The following is a 27655-nucleotide window of genomic DNA, read 5'->3' as shown; positions in this document are numbered from 1 at the left end:
TATGAGACCATAGTTTTCTTTTCCTGGCTTTCTTTTGCGTTATTGAGGAAACTCGGTGTTCAGAGTGGCATGAAAACTTTGCTGTCGCTCGTTTCTTGGGTTACACTCGACATCTCTCAAGCCGTCGCTCACAACTGCGCTTGTTGCTGTCTACTTTCTTCCACACTTTCCTCCCCGTATGGGACATTTCACGACACGTAAAGCCACGAAGAGATTTCTCCCACTTTTGAGAACTTCGCGTTTCGAAACGGCTTCCTTTGAGAAACCTGTTTAGCCTTCAAAGGAGTCCGTCTATATACCTCGCCTCACGAAGAGTCTATATTACAAGGCGCTTTTCTCCGCCGAGAAGCATTTTCGAGCCACCATGGATTCAGCTGTCCCGTGTTCAACGGAGCGCATTAATGCACTCGAGTTGTAAGTACCCGTGTATATGAGACGGCTGTCTCAGTTTGAGGCCTCTTTTCTTCGCGAAGAACATTCGCCTCTTTCTCTCTCTTTTTTTTTTTTTTTTCGTGCCGTCTTTCTCAAACCAACGAAAAAAAAAATTCAAGAATCGCATCTGGGAGGGTTATATACCCCGGCGTCATTACACTCGCGCGCCTTTCATTCTCACGCATGTTGCATCCGCCGGCTTACAACCGAGACTTGAATGAACGGACCCCGCGTGTGTAGCACGCACCGCACGCAACAACGCACGTATGCCAGGCCGCGTCACGCATTGACACCGCGCTGTCGCCGAGTTCTCGGTGCCGTCGTGAGCGGCGGAGTGGACGTCCAATAATCTTTCCCCCCCAACGCGGCTCTTTTGTCGCAAAGCGTAGTACATGGTGCGTGTGACCGTATGTGCGTACGCATCATATCCACGCGTCCGAACCGCTCGACCGTGTTGCAGCCGCGGCGCGCGAGAGAGATCCAGCGACAGCGGCCTGCGCGGTCGCCGTTGCGTTGTTGTTGCATCTCCCTCACCTCTGCGGTGTCGAAGTGAGTACACAATAGCTTGCGCGAGCGCCAGCGCTGAGAAAGAAAGAAAGAAAGAAAGAAGGAAAGATCGAGAGCGAAGACTTCTTTCCGGCCAGCCAGTCGCCGCCCGCGGTGGGGCACAACACAATGGAGCGGGGCCCGAGGCTTGCGCATTTCTCCTGCTCGGGCACCGAGTGATCGCTCCAGCGACGACGAACGACGTCTTGCGAGGAGCCAAGCCTTTCGCGGCCGTCGCAGTCCCCACTCGGGACTACACAAGAACGGACTCACACTATCAACTCCACCTCGGGCACGCCTGCTCAGAGTGCATAACCAGGCCAGCGTGCGTCTTCGTCTCCCCGCGCCCTACGTTATACCATGACTTGACGCGCGCTTTTGTTTCGCCGCAATCTGGCATCTCGCTCACGTTATCACACACTTCCTCCCCCCCTCCCTCTTTCTCTCTCTTTTCTTCCTTTGCAGATCTGTTCCGTTACTGCTGGGAATTGTTGGGGAGAGGCGCTTTTCTCTGTTCTTCCCTGCCGGTTCTTGTCACCTTTAGTGGAGTCTTGATATTGAATGAAGCGCTTTTTTGCTTCCGTTAAAATGGTCCCTCAGAGGTAGTGAGAAACCCGCCTGCGGAGCGCGTCAACGTAGAACGATCAGGGTGCACAAAGAGCGCGTGCGCACAGAGAAGGACAACCATACATCGAGCCTGCCTCGGTGTCTTCAATCACTTACTCGGCTCGTCGTTTTCGTTTAACTTTTCGTGCGCAGTATTTTCCGTTCATCCTGTAGTGACGTCCCTTCGTCAGGTTATGCTATAATACTCGTGACGCCAGCCTTGAAAGCGCGAAAGTTCATGAGATCGTTTTTCATTCTTTTTCTTGTTTTGTTTTGCTGTATGATCGTGCACAGTTTGTTTTTATCCAGTGTGTGAGCTGCTTTCATGGAGATTCCTCCGTGGCAAGCTACGTAGTGTTTGTTCTTCTATAGTTTCAATGAGAAAATACGAGTATGCTCTTTAACTTTTTAAAACTATATGGCTTGGGGAACAAAAATACACGAAAGATCAAATGGTATAGAAGGGACAAGAAGAGACATACACTTATACGAGTGTCAGTGACAACTGAATCCAGATTAAGGATGTAATTTCTCAAACCTATTACTGATATCTCGGCTTATGCCAAAACTAAACTGCTTCTTTTCTAGTACTGATGTTAGGCTTATACAAAAATTAAACTGGTTCTTCGCTGATATATCAGCGAAGAAGCAGCAGTGTATCCCAGAAAAAATAGTTAAATCGGTGAAACTGTTAATTAGCTAACATATCACAGTGATTTGTCGGGCATGTTTAATCTCTGCTTTTTCAAGGGGCCCATCTACTTAAAAAGGTGTCATGCACCTACGCTGACGAGGTTTTAATTGTTGCTGTTTTGTACAGATAAGCAAGAAAGCATCTTCATTTTCTCCTTGCTCTCAATTATGCGATAAAAGTTCGTGGTGATTCCATATCAGTTTTCGATCGCGACATAGCCTATAGTGGCACATTAGTTCGACTCGTTCATCCTGTTCTCAGAGTCGAAACACGATTATCAAAAAAAATTCTTCGTTGTGATTGTGTGTAGGGCGCTAACTCACAGAAGCCTTTGTCGTGGATGTATAGTGGTAAGTACGAGATGGAACACTAAATTTACATTTTGAAGGCGATAACGTCTAAACGCAATTGGCAGGGGCAAAAATGTTCGTAGCACCGATTTCTCAAGCGGAAAGGTATCCCTGGGAATTTCATATGTCACGTTCATATCGCTGCTTCACAAGCAATCATTGAATAAACATGTGCTCCAGCTCATACAATTCACGACAGTATATACATACAATCCCATGCATAGGTGCAGCCTAAACAGGGGCACGCTTATTCTGAGGTGTGTCTCCTCCGCGTGCTGCCGAAAACAAAACTTTCAACAAACTGTTATACGGGCTACTACGTCACAAGACCGTGTCTATACAGAATTTGCATGTATTCGTTGCGATCCGAATACTGCGGGAATGACAGATAGCCCACCTGTTCTCTTCTTTCCTAGATATCCCTCTTGTGGATTTGTAGATCGATGGTGATTAACAAAGATTCTTCATATCGATTTGAAGTGATTATGTGTGGGTGTAGAAGTTATCCCCTCCATGTGTCTCGGAAGGAAAAGGACACGTTTTGCTTCAATCTTAGATAACCAGCGATAAATAACCAAACTGAAAATTTCTGAGACAACAAGTACGAGTGTTTGAGAAATATAGCGTTATACATCTACATTTTATATGTGTCTATTGATAAAGCAATTTTTTTTATCTGGGGACTTTACTGGTATGGTTACCGAAGCGTGAACCTCGGGAGTTTTCCCCAATCAGGGTTGATTCTTATGCAAGCTGTAAATTACTTTGCTTCAAGTTTCAAGCAAGCAATAACCCTTTCTTTTGTCTAACCGAGGGTTGCAAAAATAAGGGTGCAAGGGTGTTTTCCTTCTACAGATAGTCTTTAAAGGTTTATGTTGTAGATGATGTAGAACACTCTTCGGTAGTTCAACAGCGTTCCAGGGGATAGCTGGGACTCGTTTAGTAAAAAGAAAAAGTCGTTAGATCTTGGGCGAGTTAAGATTACAAGATGTGGCTTTTTAAGGCTGTTTACAAGCATATTATTATATATATATATATATATATAAATATATAATATAAATTATATATATATATATATATATATATATATATATATATATATATATATATATATATATATATATATATATATATATATATATATATATATATATATATATATATATATATATATATATATATATATATATATATATATATATATGCCAGCTGGTCACACTTAAAGGCGGTGAAGCACGAGTGACCTGTCTGTCCTTGGGTATTTTACAATGACGCTCAGTTGTGTGTGTATACGGCTTGCAGCGTTCGTGTACCTTCTATGTTAAAGTAATGTGTGAATCCCTAACATGTATGTTCTAGTTTTTTTTTTTTTTCAGTGATAACGGTATTTAGGCCACTGGAAATACCACATAATAAGGGTGCTAGGCCATTGACAACGCCCATTGGTATGGGTGCATTGGTACGTGAAAACACCGTTTTTCTCGGGGTGTAAGAGTATGAGATACACACAGCAAAAACCCCTTAAGGGTGTACACTGGTGTAGAGTGCACACACTTTCCCTTTCCCGAGTACAGGCTAGCCAACCGCATATTTCCTTATAGTTTCGATGGTTTCTTTACCTTTATTTTTTTATTTCTATCGAAGTTTTTTTCCACTGTAGGGGCAACTCGAATGTCGTTTTGTAATTTTAACTCTTTGCCCACATGGATCCAAGAACAGAACGAGCACATGTCACGATTATTTCGTGCTGCGTTGTTTTCTTGCTCGGCGTCTATACTATAGACGGTCGTGCAAGTGAGACTCGGTGCCAGAAGCACCTTTTTTATCCGGCGGCCGGGCCAGGGGTCAGCACGGGAGCAATGGGATCACTTCTAATCAGCGTGGCTTCCGTTGCACGACGGGTGTTGAGAGGGGCGAGGTCGGATTTCTTCGCGTATTGCAGGGGTGGCTGGCCGCCACCGGAGCGTGGCAGGCAGCCCGCTGCGCAGTCCAGGTCTCTCGCGTCGTTCTTCGCCTCGAGGCAATCACGATACACGCCAGGCATCTCGGCCCTTTTAGCCGCGATACAGCGCGGTAATCTTTCTCTCTCTCGCACACGTGCGACTGAACGCTTGCTCCATCTGGCGCAACGCGGGACCACCTGAGCTGCTTCTCGGCCGCATGAATCACGTGCAACATTTCGACATGCTATGAAAGATTTTTTTTTTCATATATGTATACCTTCTCGCGACTTCGGCAAACGGAGGCTCGATCGGAGCTTTGACATGGGCGGTTCTTCGCGTGTCTTGACAGAAAAACGCGTATAGTATGGTGTGCTTTGATGAACCACGGCGCAACTACCGAGACGAGCCCGATACGCAGAGGGAGGAACAAGGCTTTGACAAAGGAGCTGAACAAAGCGTCCTTTCTGGAGGAATCAGAAATAGCTCAAAAGTACTAAACACAAAAATGTACTTCGTCACTGTTAACCGGTATGTTTCAAAACAGTATTTCCGTGTTTTCTCTACGATATTTGTTTTTTTTTTTTTGGGGGGGGGGGACCTTTCTGAAAACAGTTCAGTACTTAAGCGACAAGATCACCTTAGACATTTTATTGAACTTTCATGTTTTGTGTGAACACTTAAATTGGCGTGATTTACTTGTGTTTTTTTTACAAACTCCGTGTGGTGTGGACACATTTCTATTTAGTCCGGACTCATTTCTGTGTGGTGTGGACACTCAGTATCGAAAAACGTTGACTCATTGTGTAAGCGCCGTGCTATGTACATATGTATAGCCTTGTGTTTGCTACAAAATATGCGATGTCGACGATTGTGCAAGAGGAGTAGCCGGCGCCACGCATTGGCACCAACCTCTCCTTATATACATCTAATTAAAACAAAAAAGCGGCCTCGTCTCGGTATACCTGCAATGTGGTTCATCGTGCATCACCGAATCACCCAAGCTGTCACTTTATACGAAGTGGTATTTGAGACTGGGCCGTTCCCTCGACGTGGCAGGGTGATGCTCAACACATAAAAGGACAGTACGTGCATGCGTCACTCGTACAAATTAAACTAACGTGGCATGCGGGGCGTGCTTCGATGCCTGCAATTCGTCACAGGCGTATACCATGTGGCTCGTTAGTTTTCCCCATTCCACCTTCGTAAAACAGTGCTCGATGTGAATGTACTGCACCGCTTTAAGAATCGGCCTACTTCGTCAAATACAGTATGTCTTTAGTGCAAATCTATATCGGTTTCAAGACAAAGCGTTTGCTGCAATACTGACGCATGGCGTGGCGTACGTATATCGTTGTAATTTGTTGTATTAAATGTGAAATTTGGCGGAGTAGGCTGTCATTCGTAGCTCCTACCGCGATAGAGAGAGTATAAAAAGTCTTCGAAATGATAAAACGGAACGACGGAGTCTTTCAGCGAACATTGTAGATTCAGGCGTACCGTTGGCGCAAGGTAGCGATGCTATGCTTATATAGGTTGGTTCCAGTAGTACATCGGCATCATGTGCATTTGACAGAAGTGCATTACCAAGGCAAACATGTGCTTAAATTAGGGACGTATATCGAGTCAGGGTAATAAAAACAGCACTACTTTCACCAGACGGGAGTTTTCGCTTCAAGTCGTGGAGCATCAAGAACCCCAAATATGCCACGAATCTGCGTGACCGAGCAACTTGTTCTTTTAATTCTACCTGCTTAATCTTCGTACTCTTTAGATTCGCTTTGGCACTCCGCCTACGCAGGCCAACGCTTGCCCTCGGCAACAATCGCGGTCCGCTCTTCGAAAAAAGTTTTTGACGCATCATCGTTTTTTTTTTCTCTCTCACTCTATTTCACTTTGCTGCACAGGCGTTCCTTTCTTTCACGCACGTTCGCCCAGAACATTACCGTCGAAGAGGCACAGCCTTTGGCCACGCAAAAGAGCCTATGACCCCGCCCCGCTCGGCAAACCATTGGTCGACAGTCGGGCGACTTTACAAATGCCGCCCATTACAAGGGCACGTATACACGAGTGTATAATGTGCGTTCGCATATGTGCGTCTGCGGGCTCGGCTCACCGAAGCCTTGGCTTCGCGCAGGCGTGGAAGAACCACACCCTAGAATGGCAACTCGTGCGGCCTCCGGTCGCGTTACAATCGAAACAGAGCTGGCCTGCAATTCCGTCTGTCTCTCTCTCTCTCTCCTCTGGGTCTTGCTCTCACTCCCGAAATCGGCCGGCTGGAACGACTATTCTGCGACTCTCGCAAATTGGCAAATTGCTCGCCGGGTCCAGGTGCTCATCCCTTCCTACACCGCTCTTTCCACTCAGCACAGGCGTCGCCCTCGGGAGCGTTTCTTTTCGTCTCGGTTTCTGCGTTGTATCTTTGTTTCCTCTTTCTGAAGAGACATGTAAGACGATAGAGAGAGAGGGAGAAGTGAACACGAGCGCGCGCAGTAGCAAACAGAAATGACCCTTCGCGCGGTGTGCAATTCGCGCAGACCAGTCATTATACTGCAGCGGCGGTGGTGCGTGTGTACAGGCCTCCGGGACGACTGCTGTTTCTGTTGCCGCTGCTGCTTTCGAAATGACCGTGTTCATATATCTGCGCAACGACTCTCGCCGGCACAGAGTTATACACTCACGTCATCTACGGAGAGGGAGAAGGCCCCACTCCGGCTTCGAAATTCTGCGGGTCACGTAGTACGTGCATCGTGTCCGGTGTGCTGCACGTCGTTCGGGTTGGACACGTCCGCAACATTCCGCTCACGGCGCGTCGGTCGCTTGTACCGTACAGAACCCCCCTCGCAGTGCCAGCATCGTTTTGGCCGATGCGCGTGTCTGTGTTGTTTGTGCCGGAACAGAATGGGCCAATCGGTGTCTGTGGACGGGCATTTGGGGGCCTAGTGTGGCCCAAAGGTGGAGGAGTATAGGTGAATAGCTTTTAGCTGAGCTTCGACGAAACAAAGAAGCGAAAACTACCCGAGTCCAAGTGAGCTGTGTCATTGGCTGCAACGCAGTCATTCCCCTCCGTCTCCGCACAAGCCGCACACGCAATACGAAATCTGTCATTATGCTTATGGCTCAAAGCGGCCTCGGTAGCCAGTTTAGCGACGTGTCTCTGTGGCCGGCGGGCAACAGCAAGGCGATGCTCGAGCACACGACGTGGCATGACATATAGTCAGGCAATAAAGAGAAGCGTCAGGGTCCTAGGGAACACGCTTGACAATAACAGTGGTCCCAGTAATAATCTCGCGAGTCGCACTGTGCTGCTGTTGCGCGCAATCCCGCCGCGCCGTTGGCAGCTGGAAATGCCGGATAATTGTGGGGCTTGATGAATGAAGACTCGTTCTGGCCGCGCGCTTCGGCGATGTTTCGATGTGTATTTGTGCGTACGTACTAGATGCCCGTCTCGTTAATGTTCCTGCATGTGTACATACATCGCGAGTACCAAAGTAAACTACTGGCTGCACACGCACATACAGGCAAACACGCGTTCAATTCGCTCTCTCCTCTCACTGGCGCGGCAGTTAGCGCTGTCGTATTGAAGGCTTTTCTGAGCAAACGTTTTTTTTTTTCCTTTTTTCCTAGGTGCGCGGCGTGGAGATAGCTTCGAGCGAAACAGGTACGACGTACAAGCTGTGGAGAGGCCATTGCGGGCGGAATAGGACTTGGCGTACATTACTCATCTCAAGTTGACAGCGTTGTCTCTGCGTTGCGTAATTATTATAATGCGAAGAGCGAGCGCTGGTTTTTTTGCTCCAGCGAGCCGAGATAGGAGGGGTGCCGGCGCGTGTAATATATAACGTTACGAAATTCTCAGTCCCTCGCGGTCCGTGCATTGGGACCTCCCCTGAGCGATTTCGCAAAAGTGCCCTTTCGCTCGCGTTTGCGAATTCCCTGTCACAAGCACTCGTGTGCGTGTACGCTTCCCAGAAAGCAATCAATGACGGTATGATTGCGCTTCTATAATCTAGAATACAAATCTAGAATCTTTAGAATATAAATATTACACTCATACAATCTTCTAGAATACAAATATTACACTCATTCCTGCTGGAAAAATGGTTCGGAAAATGCGCCCTTGCACGTGTATTTCAATCAAAATATATCTGACGTGCCCCCGCAGACTTAAAGGCGGTATCAAGCAATAGTGTTTGCGGCACTGGGCTGTCTTGGACCCCACGCGTAAACTATATGTATACGTGAAACATTGGCTGACTGTCATTTGTCGCTTGTTCCGGTTCCTTGCCGGAAGAATTAGAGGAGTGTCCGTCGAGTTTATGTTACATCTGTATACAAGGTATTATTTATTGCACTCCTGCGGTACAGCCTACCTGTTATATCTAACACGCGCAAAACTAACCTGCGCACACTCCAAAACATTCAAGCCCAGTCAGGATACACCTTGGTTTACCCCGCTGCGCATCGACAGCTGAAACCATTGCCAATGCGCAGTACTACTGCACATCACCATTGAAACGGTGCGTATATTTACTTCAGGCAATATGCTATCCTTCTCCCCACTTGGCGAGTCTCGCTATATTGAGAGGCCCCGCATGAAATTAAGCGCGATTGTCTGTGCGCATGGCGCATCGTTTACGTCAGGCTATAAATCCTACGTGGTGCCGGACCCTTCCACAAGTACGTCCTACAATTCCAGGAATGCAGAAGAAATCAAATTTGCCTTCGTCAGCCCCAAAACAATTGAGCCTGCTCTTTTTGTAAGAAACGTAGAGTAACCATGTGCACATATACACCGATAATTCAACCACAGCGTCTATATAGTTCTGGCGGTGCGGATGGTGATACCAGCTTGAGGAATAACTCTGCGAATCAAGCTGTCGCACGTCACTACGTCTACAGTGGCAGAAGTTGCGGCTCTGCGTGGTGCCCTGTACATCACATCCCAGAGACCGAGTAAATGGGCTGTGTTTTCCCACCCGAAACGGACCTTATAGAGCATGCAGTCAGTTTTTCGACGAGTTTGCCATGAACAGCTATACCGTATACGAGGTTGTCAAGCTTCTTCACCACGTCACAAAAACAGGCCACGAAGTCAATTTTCAGTAGCTACCTGGTCATTGTGGGATAAATTGCACAACATTTCTTTCCAGTGTTCGTGCCTGATTTTTTATTCATTTATATATGTTAAACATATTTTTTAAATTCTCTCATCACACCTGGACGGCAATGTCGATCACGGAATAACGCCATCGTGGCCTCCATACTGTTCCCAATGTAGTCGTGATATTTGCTGCACCTCAATACACCTGTAGCAAGCAGCGCAGTCTATGCATGGAAGCGCTGAATAACAACACGAAATGACGTAGATAACGGATCGCCGACACTTCCTACAGTTTCGCTTCGCTATCTGAAAGCCAGTAAAGACGTGATATTGCTTTTTTTTTTACCACAGTTTATCTGTGGCAGCTCAGAACATGGAAGCACTCAGTAACAATACAGAATGGCGTGTAGATGGCGCCACCTGAATACTTGCTATAGTTTTGCCATGTTATAACCAAGCAAACATTCAAACCTGCGCGTAACCAGCCTCCGGAGAAGCACCTGCCACCGCCTGCACTGCCACATACAGGTGGCAAGGAGAGACTTGAATACGAAAATTGCTAAGCGGAACAGAAGAAGAAGAAAAAATCCGACTCCGAATCGGCAGAACGTCGGCACACATAGCCTCCCATTGCCTGGAGCACTCGTCGAGGCTGTACATAATCGTTCCCATGCAAGGCTGCTGCGCCGGATGATAATCGTCGGTTTGGGGAGTCGCGCAATATTTCTGCTGCCCAGTCGTACGCCCAGTCTCACTCTCTGCTTCTTATTTTTCGCTATGCGCCCCCCGTGTGCAACGCCCTGCGCTTGCTATATAGCTGTGTATGCAGCACCCGTGGAGATGGCAGTGGAACTCGCGTCCGCAGAACTGCGGAGATGGCACGCAACCTCCTGCCGTCGAACAAATTGTCCTCTCGTCTTCGTCGGCCTTGTTTATTACACTGCATACGTACGCGAGATGATTGCGCTGCCCCTTGTGAGAAACGACGTGGCCTTTGCGATTCGCTTCTGTCGTGTGCTGCGAGCCGCCTCCCAGCTCTCTCTCTCTCTCTCTCTCTCTCTCTCTTGTGATATGCGCTCGGCTTGTTTTGCGACACGGTCTTCCTAGAAATCGGCCGTCTTATTCGCCTACCAAGTGAAGAGCGCCCAACTTCACGCTATGTCTGTAGGGTGTGCAGGCTGCGGACATACTTGCATTTTTTTACTTCCCTCACATCGCGTCACCTTGTCTTCGAGGTGACGAGGTGACTCCACATCTTACTGACGGCGTGAAACACGGCGAGAGGTGTCCTATTCAAATGCCAACGTTCCCCACGAAATTTCCTCGAAGTAGGTATTCGGACAGAGAAATTGCCGCCAAGATGAGGCATAGTGTTTGGCCTAAGAGAGAGGGATGGGTACGAGGTCTTCTGGGTCGCAACCCCCCCCCCCCCGACAAAATTCTGTCTATGAATCTGCATGCCCCCCTCCTGTATACCTAATGGAAGTTTCCTCGATACTTCGGTATTCATGTTCGCAAATTTAAGTATGCATGGCTCATTATTTATGCACGTCCCAGAAGACTACGCTGCAGCTCATTAGAGGAGCTGCCTAAAGTTCTTTTGTGGCCCATAAGCCAAATATGGCACGGCCAAACATTACGTAAGGAATCAGTGAATAGTAATTTCGGATAACGAATCGAATGTGAATAAAAGATAGTGCTATGGTGAATGGAATCAAATACTCGTCGAATAAAGGACGTTCGTTTGTCTCAATTCATATAGCATGAATCTGTCATTCTTGCGTTCGCAACCGGGGCAATATTTGTAGTAACAATGTGCGAATCGATGAATATATAGCCTATCAAAAAGGACTAACTGACGTCAATGCACGTAATAAACTTCATGCATAAAGCACTGAGGGATAAACTTTTGCAAGAGCAAAAGCGACCTTGTGGAAGTGCATCACAACACCGTATACTGCGAGCATCCAACACATACACGCGGGCGCGCTAAATTTTGCTCAGCCGTCATACTTCAGCCATGGAGCCTAGGACCGTGTTTCGAATTAACTCCACGTGCGCACTTAACGCTTGGAGCATCTTTCTGATTTATTCGCTTTGATTTTTTGTGTCCTTTTTTTTCTGCAACGGGATTGCAAGGGGTGGTGGTTCGAGTTATACTTATATATCTGCCGAGCTATATTTTCAGACATGCTATAGCGCTACTCGGCGCAATAAAAAGCATTAGTATTGGCACGTTCTTCCTGTAATATGCAGAGCACGCCGGGGCAACGATTTTCTCGTAGCGAATATAAATGACTACATGGATCGCCTCTGGCTACTTGCAATTATGCATGAACGAATGTATACGATGTCCATGGCTTGTTTACGGGCTGCCCACACAGTGCCATGTTTCTTAACTAAACATCCTGGCTATGTTTTAACGGTCGATAGAGGTCGTACGCGGGTATTCGGCATTTCCGTGAGAGCCTCCAGAGGTAATAGCGTGCTTCAAGTCAGAGATATACAAAGTATCTTATTGATTCGGTGCACTTCATCAAAACATGCTCAAGTCAAAGCGTGTGGGTGCCGTATGCGTGACTCACGCTTACGACCTGAAGTGTATGTATAAAGTCTGTTGGGTTGTATACAATCAACGCCTATAAACATTAATATGAGCCTTGTGCACCTCTTGCAGTTGAGCATTTAAGGTGCCAATGACATGTTGTTGATATTCTACTCCCGCGGCATGCACCACATAACATAACCCATTTCAACGTTCGTCTAACTTTTTTTTTATTCGATATCCCCTTTCTATGCAAGGTCGCCAACAAAGACTTTGTATAGAACATAACTAAGCCGTTTGAATTCGTTTACTCTTCACTATAGCTAAGAGAAAGTTTATGGAACGTTATTCCTCATACGCTGAAGTCTCTTTGTGTGATTGGGCAATGAAAAACGTTCACTTATCACTGCTGACCGCGTTGCACGCATTCAGCCACACGTGCTGTGCATCATTTGCACGCACCGAAAACGTTGTGGTGTTCGAGTACTTGCGTGCGGGAGATGTGTCGACAACGTTGTTGCTATTTAAAGGGTCCATGCAACACTTCTTGAGCATGGTCGATCAGGAAGCTATGCTGATCGGTAGTAAAGGCTCCCGACAACACGCGAGCCGAATACTATAGCGCAGCACATGACCTAGAAATCACAATAAATGATCGAAGTCAGCTAAAAATTGTTTTCTCTTCTCTCGACAAATCACGGAAGACGCTCAAAAATCACTCGTAAAAAGCCCATCTATCAGCCATTGGCCGATTTGAACACGGCGCGCTCGCTCGTTACAGAGATCGCCACAAGAGGCCGCGACTTGTTCACGCGTGCGCGCGCGATCACACTGAGAAGCCGCGCATTCGAAAAATAAAATGAAAAAAAAAATGCTCAAGGTCACGAGGCGCGCGTGACGTGTTTCTTTACCCTTGCCAACCCTCCCTGCTTAGCTTCCAGCGCTTTCGTCGAAACGAGAGAAGAGAGAATGCAATCGCAGCATGCGACAAATCTTTGTAACTCCACCCGCACTGGACGAATTCCTAAAAATTTTGCAGTGTTCAATTCGTGAGGCAATAAGCTCTTCCAGTGAATCCATTCCATGGTTACTTGTAAAAGTGTTTCAGGGCCCCTTTAAGGAGTGACTTTACAAGGTTCTGTTTAAAAGGGAGCCTCTTCAAGCTGGAAGTCATGGTTTCGGGCTCGGTATACACAGTGGGGCGTCGTGTCTCAAATCTTTCGTCCTGTTAGCTACATACACCGTTCTAACGTCTTGTCTCTCGCATATGTCGTTGTTTAGCCTATCTGTTGCGCTCTTTGCTATAAAGCTATATAATCGACGAATCGGGAAATATCAGGCGTATCTTAAACATACAAGCGTGTTCCTCAAGTTTGCTGTCCGCATGTTCCTTTCATTTCAGCGCGCCGTTGTAACAGCTTTTCTACGGGAGGCTAAAAGTATCTACCGTATTTTGTCTTTGCAGACAACAGACGGGAGAAGGACGAAGAACATCACTGTAAGCAAACACGCTTTCCTATAATAGCATTTCGTTTCTGTTGGAAAGACGTGTCTTTTTTTTTAATTTTTAGCCGTCTGTTTGGTGTCGTTGTGTGTCGGCTCGCTATATATTCTATTGCATGCTATGCACAAGCACGATTTTGACAGCCGGCGTATAAGGATGGTATTGAAATATCGTCTTTGTGTGTTTCTATATAGTACACGGAGCGAAACGGAAATTGATACTCGTAAACTACGTATAGTCCTGAAATTGAGTTGACCGGGCCATTTGCTCTATATAATTTGCATACAGACCTTTTACAATCGCTTTATATCAAGATTAGCTGAAAATTGCTTATTATACGAGAATTTCTGTAGTGTGAGAACCCCTCCATGTGTGCCAATCCAGGAACATGCATCAAAGAGAGCTGAACAGAGATGACCGAACTAAAAAGGACAACATAACACGCACTGCACGAGAATCGTTAAATGTGCCTGCCGGAACGAGTATAGTTCTCAGCCCACGTCACGAGAAGACTAACCAGGTGAATGCACGCGGTTCACAAACATATAAACAGAAGGCACTTCAGACGATTCACAAAGGTGCGCTGCATATATCGTGCCGGCGCGAGCTTCTACGCAGTCCGCGATCGCAACCAAAGCGCAGAGCAAACGCATTCGTACACTCCCGTGGATGCGAAACAAACCATATTGCGGCGCACGGCCATATACAAATCTGCTTTCGGCGAAAGAAACGAGATCCGAGCGAACCTTCCAGGTTCCGAACATGCATCTCTCTCGCGATGCTCGCGTCCATCCCTCAGAAGACCGAGATAGCTATAGACCGACAAAGCGAAAGGGGAAGCTAGAAAATGAGATCCAATTTCACGAAGGCCCACTCAATCTAGTTTCGGTGCCGACTGCATGGGACGCTTGTACAGCGTGCACGTGCACTCTCCATTTTCCGTGCATTTCCGTCCCCGAGGCCATCCATGGCTCGCGTTTACGAACAAGCATACACGCACACATATACAACGTGGAAACACGCCCTTCGGCAGAGAAGGTTCCAGCGTGTGCAGACAATGGAGTTGGGGCGCATCACCGCGATCGGGAGCGTAGTTAGCAGTGACACCGCAACGGGACACGACGACAAATCGAATACCGTCGCGGCTGGCCCCTTTGGGATCGTCCTCCAGGAAGTTAGACGTGCGTGCGGGATGGCGTGGAGAGGAGGGTATGCATGCATCGGTCTTCATGCGAGCGTGACTCAGGTCGGGCCATGTACGTCCGCACCCCGGCTCGCCTCACCTTTCGAGACCCTCGTCGCGTCGGCGGATCATCGAAAATTGCGCTCTTCTCCTTTCCCTCTTCAACGAAGCGGCTTTAATGGCTTTTAGCCCGAAGGGGGAAAAAAAGCGGAGGATGAGCCATCTGTTGGGAGGGCCGAGCACTGCCCGCCAAGCCTCCGGGTTTGGAGATATAAAAGGAAAAAAAAATGTAGCACCGCAACTCACATTGACGCTAAAGCGCCAAAGCTGTTGTACCATAGAAATAAATAAATAAAATAAAAATAAGTCTTCACTGCTCTGAAAATGAGGTTTGGTTCAAATTAAAGAATTACCCAGAAATGTAGAAACTATAGAAGCAGCAGACTAATATGTGTACAAAGTGCGAGAAGTCGCATTCATGGACAACTGAAATTAGCGCCGTATTTTTTTTTTTTGGACTGAATATAACAACAATCAGTCACGCCTGAATCCTGTATATAGTGCTGGCAGAATTTATTTAGTCATTTTCTTTGGCCATAGATCTTTTACCACAGGCCAAGCTCTTTGTACATGCGTAAATTACTTCTCAATAATTTGAAATTACCTATAATCAGAATTTCTTGCTGGAAGGTGCGCATGGGTGCTGGAATCAGCTTGCGCACCCGAAATGTATTAAGAGGAGAGCCATCCAAACTGGCGTTCCTATTTGTGTTTACTACCAAAGAAATTGTTTTATATATAGGTTCGGATTTCGACTAAGATTGCAAAATACATGTTAGTCGAAATCAAGAATAAGAAGCCAATAAGGGCAGGGCATGTATATAGCACGACGGTAAGATAACTGCCAGTTTTAAGAGTAATTGACTGGATTCCAAGAGAAGCCAAGTGCTGGAGCGGGAGGCAGAAAGCTATAGGGTGGACGGATGAGATTAACTGAGAAATTTGCGCGGATAACTTGCCCGCAAAAAGCACAGGGCCCAGTTAACTGGAGAACCATGGGAGTGGTCTTTGCCGTGCAGGGGATGATGTTCGGCTGATGTAGATGATATGGTTCGGTGAGCTCACGAAAACTGGAATATTCAAATACCAGCACGTACAGAGGGGAAAAAAAGAAGGAAGGAAAGGCGGAAGGCAGGAAGGTTAAGCATGAAGCTTCCGGTTGGCTACCCTACACAGAGGGATTAGGGAAGGAGAATGTAAAGATGGGAAACGGTAAAAGGCTCCCAGGCCACGCTGTCGTATCAATATATACGTATAAAAGCTTGGCACCTCTTGACATCCTCTGTACATCACGAAAGCGCACAACTTATGCTACCCAACAGAGTTACGCGTCTATTTTACTGAACGCCGCTAGCAACCACGCATTGCGGAGAAACTGACGCCGAGGTCTGCAAATTATTACGCATAAAAATAACGTATTCTGCCACACTCTCGGCCGAAAACAGTGCTTTGTGATAGGTGGAGAGGGGGTGGAAGTTGTAAAGGGATGTGTCTACTTAAGACAGGTAGTAACCGCGGAGCCGAACCACGAGAGTGAACTAACTAGAATAATAAGGATGGGGTGCATCACATTCGGGCAACCATTCTCAAATCATGAGCGGTAATTACCACTAACCCTCAAGAGGAAGGTGTATAACAGCTACATCTTGCCGTTACTTACCTATACGGAGCAGAAACCTGGAGACTTACAAAGAGCGTTCTGCTTAAATTGAGGACGATGGAGCGAGCGATGGAAAGGAAAATGATAGGTGTTTAAGAGACAAGAACAGAACAGAGGGGGTCAGGGAAAAAACCGGGGTTAATGATATCATAGTTGAAATCAAGAAGAAATGGACATGGGGCCGTGCACGTAGTGCATAGGCAGGATAACCGCAGGTTATTAAAGTGAACTGACTGGATTCCCAGAGAAGGCAAACGCACGAAGGGGATACGAAAAGTTAGGTGGACCGATGAGTTTAAAAAGTCCCGCAGGTATAACGTGGCAGCAGAAAACACAAGATCGGGTTGATTGGCGGATCATGGCCGAGGCATTTTTCCTGCAGTGGGCGCAGTCTGGCTGATGCTGACGATGATGTCGAACCCAAGTTCTGTATTTCCCAACGCCGCCGCTGTAGTGAACTGGATTAATACTGGTTATTGCCTGTAAAGTTCATCGCCTGTCAATGACACGCCAGACATGTCACTTGCGAAAATGGAGTGCAGCGCCGCCGCATAGCTGTGGTTGCTAGCCGGACTTATGCGTAACTCTGCTAGCTAAATAAAGGTAACATATAGTAACTCCCGCGGACATTTGCTGCCATCTGGCGACCGAGCAGGTTCGCTCGAAGGAGTGGAGCGAGTCATCGACGATGTGGAGGGAGAGACGGGAGGGAGGGGGGATGCGAAGCGGGAGAGCGAGGCAATCGCAACGGCGGTGGCGATGGGTCCCGCCGACGCTGACGACGTCTCCGTTTCCGCAGCCGGCTGCGGAGGCGGGTTTGCCAAGGAAAGAAGGCCGTCCCACTGCGGGAAGTCCGAATCGAAATGCGGAGTCTGCGCCGGCGCGCCGCGGAACGCTGCAGAACGCCGGTAGGCGTGCCGACCGAAGACGTGCGACAAGCGCGTCGACGGTCCGCCCCCGACGGCACCTGCGCGTCAGAGACACACACGAAAGACAGACGAAGCGCGACGACTCGGCGACCAAGAGAGGCGTGCTTTCTTCTTCGCCACGAAAGAGAAAAGTTTCACGCAAAAAGTGAATAAAGCGCCAGAAAACCTCGGAGCCTCCCACTCACTCTGGCGCCTCAGCGGCGGCGCCCGGTATCCCTTTCTACCTCTACCTCTACTCTGCTTTCTTACATTTTCCCCCCAGGACCACCGGGACAGAAGACAGGGCCCCGGGCCCGAGAAAAAAAACTCGACGTAATGTCGTGCGCGCACGCGCTTCCATGGGTGGGGTGGGCCGCTTCCTTCCTTCTCACGGGTCGCGCGCTCGCCCGTAGATCGTTCAACCTACTACTCTTCCCCCTCTTCTGTTCTGCGGGCTTCCTCTGCACGCACTTTACCGAGTTTTTCTCTCTGGCCTACGCTTCCTGGAGGCCCCATCGCATCGTTCGGTCGTCCTCCCTGCGCACCAGCCTCCACTTATATTCGCTCGCTTTGCCGGTTGCGTTCTCATCGCACGTACTGTACAACGTAAGGAGCGCCCCTGCTGGTATGGAGCGCTTACATGCTGTGGTCCTAAGTGCGATGCATCTCGAGGGGCTGCCTACCTTTTTCTTGGCAGTCTCACGTGAATTCCCGGTGCACTTACTCTCCTCCGCCCGTTTCTCTTTTTGTTCGTGTCCGCCGATGGTCTGAGGTTTTCTATTTATATTCGGGGAGCCCGACGAGTGTGTTTTATTGCATTATAGACGAGACCAGGCCTCGTCTCCTCAGGACTGAATGACATGGACTTTTTTTTTTTTTTTCATCCGACGTACGCGATCTTTGGTTCAGGTAATGCACGGAAGCTTCCACGGGAAAATATCCACGCTTTGCCACGAACCTTAATGCATTCCAAGACGTATAGAGTCGACTTCCGGAGGCAGCCTTGTGCGGTGAATGATTGCCTTCAATTTCAATTAGAAACAACAGGCAATGAAGGCTTGATTCTCTGATGGTTCTCACTAACGTTGTGTGTAACAAACAAAACGAGCTCTTGAAGTTCCTTGACTTTCGTGGTTTCAATTTCAATGTAATAGATACGAGATATTAGACAGTTGAATAGAGCAGGGTGCTCAAAGCTTTCCGGTAGAGTTTGTCGGTGCTGCGCATACGTCATATGCAATCCCCCTTCGGTACTCACGTTAAGCTTCGGAAATAGCGTATTGTACCCAACGAGCGCTAACGCTATGCGAACCCTTTTTCTAAATCTGTCTACTAAGTAAGCCGACTAGTATACACAGATATGGGCCGGGATTCGTGGCATCCCTTGCAGAGACAACGCAAATAGAAATAAACTTCCCCCTGATGCTGAACCCTTATAGGTGCTATACACAGTACGTTTTATTAGTTCGTCCAGTGCGGCAAAACGGCTATTGTTGCACGTTTACGTTGAACGTGCTGCATCTTTCGGTATACATTATGCTGTCATAGGACCACATTTTACGGCCTGTAAGTTTGATTGATATGTGGGGTTTAACGTCCCAAAGCCACCATATGATTATGACAGATGCCGTAGTAGACGGCTTTTGAAATTTCGACCACCTGGGGTTCTTTAACGTGCACCCAAATCTGAGCACACAGGCCTACCGAATTTTCGCTTCCATTGAAAATGCAGCCGCCGCAGCCTGGATTCGATCCCGCGACCTGCGGCTCAGCAGCCCAGTACCTTAGCCAGTAGACCACTGCGGGGAGGCTACGGTCTGTAAGTTAGTCTGGCAGTATCTAAAGTGAATGAATGGTGCTGTAGAAAAACACAGAGTGCACCTCTTTGTCAACTGTGCCAATAAATGGGCGTGCCTTTCTATCGATATGATCAAGGCTAAACAGCAGTGACATCGGCCTTCTTGAATATAATACACTTCCTCGCGAGCGCCTCGCTGCCTGCAGGCTAACGCTTCACTTTCCGTTTGTTTTCAACTGGTATCATTAGTGCCGTTTTAGGGGCGAACCTCCTTATGGCGTGGGTCTGTCACTCCTCCTCCTCCGTATGTATGTATGTATGTATGTATGTATGTATGTATGTATGTATGCATGTGTGTACGTATGCATTTGTGTGTGTGTGTATGTATATATGTATGTATGTATGTATGTATGTATGTATGTATGTATGTATGTATGTATGTATGTATGTATGTATGTATGTATGTATGTATGTATGTATGTAGCCACCGGTGGTACATACCCGCTCTAGAGCGGGTATGCGCCACAGGGGTTGCGAGGTGGGAGATGGTGGTACTTCGAGTGTTCACTAGATGGACCTACGTACGGACAGATGGACAGTCTAGCAGACGGACGGACGGATGAATGGACGCGCGGACGTGCGGACGGATGGATGGACTCACGGATAGACGCACGGACAGATTGACGGACGCATGGATTGACGCATGGATGGTCGCGCGGACGGACGAAAGCAAGAAGGAACGGATGGACGCAAGCACGGACGGGTTGACGAACGCTTCGCCCCACTCCTCATCATTCACTCCGTGGATATGCTGTGATTTTTTCACGTATGCTTCTACATACATACATACATACATACATACATACATACATACATACATACATACATACATACATACATACATACATACATACATACATACATACATACATACATACATACATACATACATACATACATACATACATACATACATACATACATACATACATACATACATACATACATACATACATACATACACATATACACACAGATAGATAGATAGATAGATAGATAGATAGATAGATAGATAGATAGATAGATAGATAGATAGATAGATAGATAGATAGATAGATAGATAGATAGATAGATAGATAGATAGATAGATAGATAGATAGATAGATATAAAAGCGTTTCTGCTCCCCATGCATTAGTCGGCTGCCAACTGCCTTTCCATCCGGCTCCGCGCACTTTTGTCATCACGGCTTTCTCCCCCTTTCCCACCGTTCTTCGTAATCGACAGATCCAAAAACGCGGACAGGGTGGTCGCATATTTCGTGGGCTCGTCGAGGTCATATCGCGTGCGCCCCATAAATATACCGCCCCTAACTACAAACAAACCTTTTCTTTCCTTCTCTCCTCTTCCATCCCCACCGGCGCTTCCGTCGCGATACCCGATCCCTTCAACCGAACGCGACGTGAGCGTTGAAAAGGGAAAGCCGAGCCGCGGGACATAACGCCGGTATAACCAGAACCCACTCCACCTCCACCCACGGTCACATTTAGGCATTTTCTTTTCTTTTCTTTTTTTCAAGAAATTTGAGTGAAAAGGCAACCCCGCATACGCCCCAAAAACAGACCTCCTCGATCATACTTTCTCTTTCCCCCTTGGACATTTTCTTATCTTTTTATTGGTACTAATATTTTCACCATATCGTGGATTTAGCTTTACACTTGGTTATTTGTCTCGCCTTTCTCTTTCTTCTGTATAGACTCCGCCGCTGCAGTATGAACTAAACGCGAAAAAAACCGCAATCAACTAAAAAGTACTAATCATTTTAATTCGTAATGTTAATTGAAAAGGAGAGGGAAACGGGGTCACTTGAATGAGAAACGCATGAGAGTGTCCTGCGGAGCGTGTTTGCTCTTTCCGACACCAGATGGCGAAACTAGATCTCGGGGCCTCTCCGAGCGGCATCGATCGGACGAGACCTAAGTTTCACTATGATCGCCCCCGAACGAAAGTCCTAATACAGAGAGATAGAACAGAAAGGCAGGCAAGTTAACCAGACGCACGTCCGGTTTGCTAACCTGCAATGAAGAGAAAAGTGTACTGAAAAAACGCAAGGTGTGAGGTTAGTCCGTTTAGGGAAAAGAAAATGATTCGAGATGGAATGCTTGTTGACTTCACAATATCTGAAAATGCGTGCGGTGTAACTTTATATCGTTCTTCCGGTTTTCTTTTTTTTTTGTACGTCACTATTTCATTCTTGTTTCCTTTTTTCTGTACATTTCGCATGAATCTATCTATCTATCTATCTATCTATCTATCTATCTATCTATCTATCTATCTATCTGTCTGTCTGTCTGTCTGTCTGTCTGTCTGTCTGTCTGTCTGTCTGTCTGTCTGTCTGTCTGTCTGTCTGTCTGTCTGTCTGTGCAGTGAATATAAACACCACATAGATCAACAAATTACAGCACGTTCACGAAAGGAAAACGCACCGCTTCGTAGAAATGAATAAAGCTTTAAATTTGAGCGATACAACAATTTTACGATGCTACCTGGTATTTTTAGTAATCTAGGCCATCATCATCATCATCATCATCATCATCAGCCTGACTATACGCCTACTGCATTACAAAGGCCACTCTCATGCTCCGCCTGTCAACTGGGTCTTGTGCTTGCTGCTGCCGCTTCATACCCGCCAACTTCGTAATCTCATCTGCCTACCCACCTTCCTGCCCCCCCCCCCCTTCACCCGCTTGTCTTCCGGTTTGTGATTCTTAATCACCAGCGGGTATCTTGCCTTCGCGCTATACCTGCCTTCCCACGACCATTTCTTCTTCTTGATTTCAACTATGATGTCCTTAACACCCGCTTGTCCCCTGATACACTCTGCTCTCTTCTTGTCCCTTAGAGTTACACATATCATTTTCCTTTCCGGTAATTTATAGGTATCTAAGTGCAAATGGTATTGCAGTAAACCCTCTCAACGATGAACAACAGTAAATCTATGAACTCGTCTCGTGTTAATTAAATAATAAATTCAGTGAAATTGTGCACGTGTATTATACTGCTTGAGACGACTTTATTGCATGGTACTCTACAACCCCCCCCCCCCTCCTTTTCCAACCCCACATTTTTTGCTGTTTTATTTTTTTTTTCACTCGTGTTTTAGCGCTCAATTTAATTTCGAACGCTATTTACACATCAAGTGAAAAGGAAGGCTATCAGTGCCCACACAAATACATCTAACAATCTAGTTTGTATATGAAAAGTATACATTTATTGGATATACAAGCTCAAAACCCGGTGATGAGTGTACAAAGTATACTTCTAAAGTAAGAAAAAAAAGCAAAATCTTGGCGATAAACGAACCGTATACTCAGCTGTATACTCGCTTTTCACGCTTCAAGTGACACATCGAGCGAAAGAAGAGAGCGAAAGTGTGTACATGCGTGCGCGGGTGAGGGGAGAGCATTGACTGTGTGGAAGAGAAACCGACCTCCAGATGTCAATCATCTGTCCCGCATACGGGGCACTTTTTTGGTCCGAGTTTTCGGGTTTGGCCGTCGAATTAGCTTTGGCTCCTGACTCTGTGCGGACACGTTTAGGACTGCTAACGCGCACCAAAAAAGAGAACAGAACGACCCCAATATTGCACACCCCTCCTTTTTCTCTCCTCTTCAAGCACCACTCTCTCTCTCTCTTTCCCTCTCTGCATGCGGACACCGTATCCACGTGAGTACAGGCGGGCAAAAGCGGAATGCAGCCGAAATTAGAGAAGGGAAAGCTTTTTTTTTTTTTCTTTTCTTATCTCGATCATACCCGTGATTCTTTCTGTGTGCGCGCATATTTGAACTCGCTTTAACGCGGCGGACGTTGGATGGCGGGCATCTCGGGTGGGGGCCACTTTCGACGACAGCTCGTGCACCGACGGACAGATGGCGCGCGCGGGTGTGTTTGCTCGACCCGGAAAAAAATACATACAAATTGTAATGACAGCGTTTCCATTTGCTTTCACATGCATATGCGTATAGGTGCACGGTTGCCGAGGCAATCAGATACGCCGGTTCGGAGACTCGGTATCGCCGAAAAGCACCTCTCTCTCTCTCTCTCTCTCTCTCTCTCTCTCTCTCTCTCTCTCTCTATTCGCTTCGCTAGAATCTCAGCGTCGCGCGTGTTTTCCCGCGTGGTCGATTGTGCTAGCCGGCCGATGTGGCTGTCACAGTTTCTCGACGATCGTGCTGTCCATGTCGGGCCGGCTGTGAGCTGTCAACGCGGACTCTGGCTCACCGGTGTAAGAATCGTTACGCATCGACAGTTCCGATGTGTCGAGTTTGACAGGCCGCATTGAATTTGTTCTGGTGTAAACGCTGGTAGGCAGATGTTGGCAAGGGAATATATTGTGTACATTCTTGCGGAGCACTGCGATAATTAATAGCTCTGGTTCTATTCGACGTATTCTTATATTATACTTGTAGTAATTAAGACCTACATAACTACGGTTGCCGTTTTTACCTTAAGATCTTTCATGCTTTTTAGTGTCAATATACAAGCAGGATTTGTCTGTGCCGCTCCTTGTATACGTGATGTTTCAGTGAAGAACTTCGCACTTTGAATTGATCGGCGATGCGTACATCGGGAATCTGGTCTCTTCCATTGCGTATCTGAGTTCAAGAACGGGCAGGAAGTGTTGCGATACGTCTGGGTCTTCTCTGTATACCTCATTCAAAATTGGTGCGCCATAATAAAAGGTTTTAAAACACAGCTGATCTGCTATATTTATTAAAGGAACACATACAACTCATAGCATGAATTGAGTCGACCTCGTCTATAAGCTGTAATAACTTTATGAACCTACAGTACACAAAATGATTCATGAAGTTTTCCTATATAACAGCTATTCAATGTGTGAATGGATGAGAACTCCCAAGTAAAGAGGCGTGATCAATTTGTAGCCCCAGAACTAGCACGCACCGTTCTTGTGCTAACCTGTTCTTGAATATACGAGACGACACCCAGTCAAGCCAGCCAGCGGGAACATTGCCGCTGTATCGAGAACATCGCCATGCAAAGGACCTTCCATGTCGATGTCAAAAGCTGTATTTTTCAACGCTCGCGCCGCGCCGCGGCAGACGCGCCCATCACCGCTGTTGGTACAGCCTCCCTAGAGACATCAGCCCCGTGCGGGACGACATTAAAATGGGGGCGAAAAAAAAAACAATAAGCGGGGGACGGTGTTCACAGCGTACACCCTCGCAGACTGCCGACAGGCGGCGCGGCTTGCCTATGACGAAGCGAGGTTCTTCGTGTCCTCCGGACGGCACACGAGCCAACGACGCGCCGACAACTAGCCGACACGAGCCGATAACATACGACGTTCGCTTTATATGCTATGTGCCCTCTCCCCCGCCACCATTTCCACAGCTTCTTCCTCCATTGCTCACGAACGCTCGTCGCGAACGCCAGTTTCACCGCTAGGTGGACGACACCGTCGTGTGCCGCGCGTTTAGCGAGGAAACGGAAGAGTGCATGTGCCGAGAGGGCGCTGACAGAAAGCGGAAATATATCCGGCGCTTTCTAAAATAGCCAGCCCTCTCCCTTTTCGTATACTCCCTAAAAACCTTTTGTTCCTCGGAGGTTTTTTTCTCTCCCTCTTTTTTAAGCAGCCTTCGCTTCCCATGGCTCCCCGTGTACAGTACAAACGTGACCTATACGCCGCTTTCAGATCACCCAGATGTGCAGAGCCATACAAAAACAAACACGACTGCCGACGGGAGAGAGCTGCAGCAGTGTAGAGGGAAAACTGGGAGGAGTGGCGGCTACCAACACTGGATGGCCCGATGCAGTGAAGGGAGAAATCCCGACGAAACAATCACCTCTTCGTCGTCGTTGACAGGGGAAGGCCATGGCAGCGGGCAGGGCGGCGTGTGTACACATATGAGTGAGAAAGACGGTGAACTATTTGGTCAAGGAGGGGGATCCGAAACTGCCTGCTGCGCGCCGCGTATATACACTTTAGTGCCAACAGTGAATTGGGTTAAAGAGAAGTGAAAAAAGTCAGGCTGCAAACGCGTTCCACCCGCTCTTGAAAACTGCCCCGAAAACGTGCAAAAAAAAGCGGCTCCCGTATATCCACGCACAATTAAACGAAACGGACGCGCCCTCTCTCTGCGTAACGGTTCAGATATAGGAGTTTTGGGAAAGGGAGGCGAGAATTTATACGGCAACCGCCCACTGCTGTGTGCAAACCGTGGGGAAACGTTTTTAAAGAAAGGAAGCAATACTGACCGCGCGCCACAGACTTTATGCTAATCCCTTGCGGCCCGCATAGATATATATGTGGGATTTCCACGTCCTACAGGGCTTCAGCAACGAGGAAACCTGTTTCTCAGCTCCTCCTGTCGGCCTGCCCTGTTGAATGGGCCGGCCGCCCATTGCGCCGGCTTCTCATAAAACGAACAATGAGAAAGAGTCAAGAACGCAATGCGTGGATCACAATGAGCCCGAGTCACGGCTGTATATCTCTTTTCTGACTGCTAAAATGTCAGCGCTGTCCACGCGCTCTGACGTCCGTGGCGTCGCATTAAATCTCCCGTGAGTGCGCGGTGTGAGAGAGTATTTTGCCCGGTTAAACGGCTATTCGCCACTCGACCGAGAAAAGCGCGACTTCTGAATGCACGCTTCAATTCAAGGCTTTCCTTTGTTGCGTGTCTCATTATTGGCATCTTTTTTTCCAAGGTTTCGCACGCAAGCACAGATGATAGACTCGAAGCCGAATAGTATATACGTGCTCTAAATCGGGAGTGTTTATTAAGGCATGTTCAATTCGTTATGATGATTACTTTGAGATACGTGATCCAGACCTCTGTTTCTTCTTGTTTTGCTTTGTTTGTCTTTCGTTTTAATATCTGATATACTTACGATATCCTCGAGGATAAAGGTTTAAAATCCAAGCAATGAAGCCACTAGGTTCATGAAATTCTCAGAAAATGTCACTATCTACAATTCTAACGTTTAATGCAGAGAAACTGTTGATATGTACAAGATCAAATGATATAGACGACAACAAGTGCAGTCAAGCGCAATTAGCTTAAGCTGGGTAGGTGACTGTTTGCTTCCGTTCCGTATCAAATTGGATGCTGTTGGAAATCATTATTCCCAACACACAAAAAAAACAACATAATGCTTCGACAGAAATTTGGCTCTTACGTTCAGCTGAATGTACCTGATATGGCACGACTCTCTCGTGCAGTATTTAGGCCGACACAATGCAAATCACACGTTTCTTCCGTTTTCTTGCCTTAGCTTCGGCATAAAGCCTGCGGGGTCGCTGCCAGCCGTACAATTTCCCACGGGCCTTTCCCCGTGTCCCCCAAAATACAGAACTCTTCACAAATAAGTTGCCTTGGCTAGACGGTTTACAATCTTGTGAGGAAATTTTGCAAAATTAATGTTCGTGAATTCAGGCTGTATACATGTACGGAAATATGACAACGTGCCAATAGCCAAGTCAAACACCGGAAAATCAGGGGCCCAGTGATCCAGACTAATCTGCATATCAGACCCGTTGAGAAAAAAGAGAGAGAGAGAGAGAGAGAACATTCTGAATGAAACAGACGATCTCGATGGCACAGGCTTTCCCGTTGCATGCTGCTAAAAATGCGACCAGCATGTATACTTACTTCGCACGTTTTCATTAGAATATCTGAAACACCCCCTTTCTCATCTCTTCCGCTTCAATTTTCCTTTTCTGCCTCACTCTCCGTTTCGCAGACGCACAATGCAAGCCGTGCCGTCCCGCCTCACGCGGTTTACAAACAATGAGCGTTTAGTAAACTTCGCTGGTTCCCGAAAAAAAGGAGCATTCCGAACAGAGAAGTTGGGTATACACAAGAAGAGGGGACCTGTTTCGACGGAAGAAAAGCAGGGACGATTTGCATACGTCACAATGGGGAAACCTCGTGCACTCTGTGTGTGTGTGTGTGTGTGTTCGCTTCTTCCCGCAAAGGTTGCCTCCGCGAGGTTTTCTTGTCCGTTTTCATGAAGTGCCGCAGCAAGTACACACACCGAGTCCCACTCTGTGGGAGTCCGTTTTTCGGCGAGAAGTTTGTCGTTTACGCGAAGAAAAGGGGTGGGGCACAAAAAGAAAATTGAGTCTTCGCTTACGAGTCTGTTTACGCCGGTGGACTTCATTTTCTCATGAAAAGAGGGGGGGAGATGAGGAGAGTTTGCAGTTGATTTTTCGTCGGGCTTGGCACACAGCATCGCTTGCACTTCAGTGCACCCTGTTAGACCCGTGCCAATGCGCTTTGCTTTATTATTTTTTCTTGCCGACT

General features: G+C 47.3%; 1 protein-coding gene across 5 annotated transcripts in view; it reads left to right on the top strand.

Annotated features, from left to right (window-relative positions):
- The window catches only part of LOC119169230 (dachshund homolog 1), a 65883-nt gene that overhangs the window by 7028 nt on the left and 31200 nt on the right, over positions 1–27655 (top strand). For 4 of the 5 annotated variants that reach the window (XM_075881528.1, XM_037420343.2, XM_075881521.1 and 1 more), the window contains exon 2: positions 13683–13715. The exons of the other annotated variant lie outside the window; for it this stretch is intronic. In XM_075881528.1, coding sequence (XP_075737643.1) covers positions 13683–13715 — 33 coding nt within the window. The remainder of the gene's footprint in view (positions 1–13682; positions 13716–27655) is intronic. 5 annotated transcript variants of the gene reach the window in all.

Source organism: Rhipicephalus microplus, chromosome 2, assembly GCF_043290135.1.
Source record: "Rhipicephalus microplus isolate Deutch F79 chromosome 2, USDA_Rmic, whole genome shotgun sequence".
NCBI lineage: Eukaryota > Metazoa > Arthropoda > Arachnida > Ixodida > Ixodidae > Rhipicephalus > Rhipicephalus microplus.
Note: the sequence above shows the minus strand (reverse complement) of the source record. Positions and strands in the feature narration are given on the sequence as shown.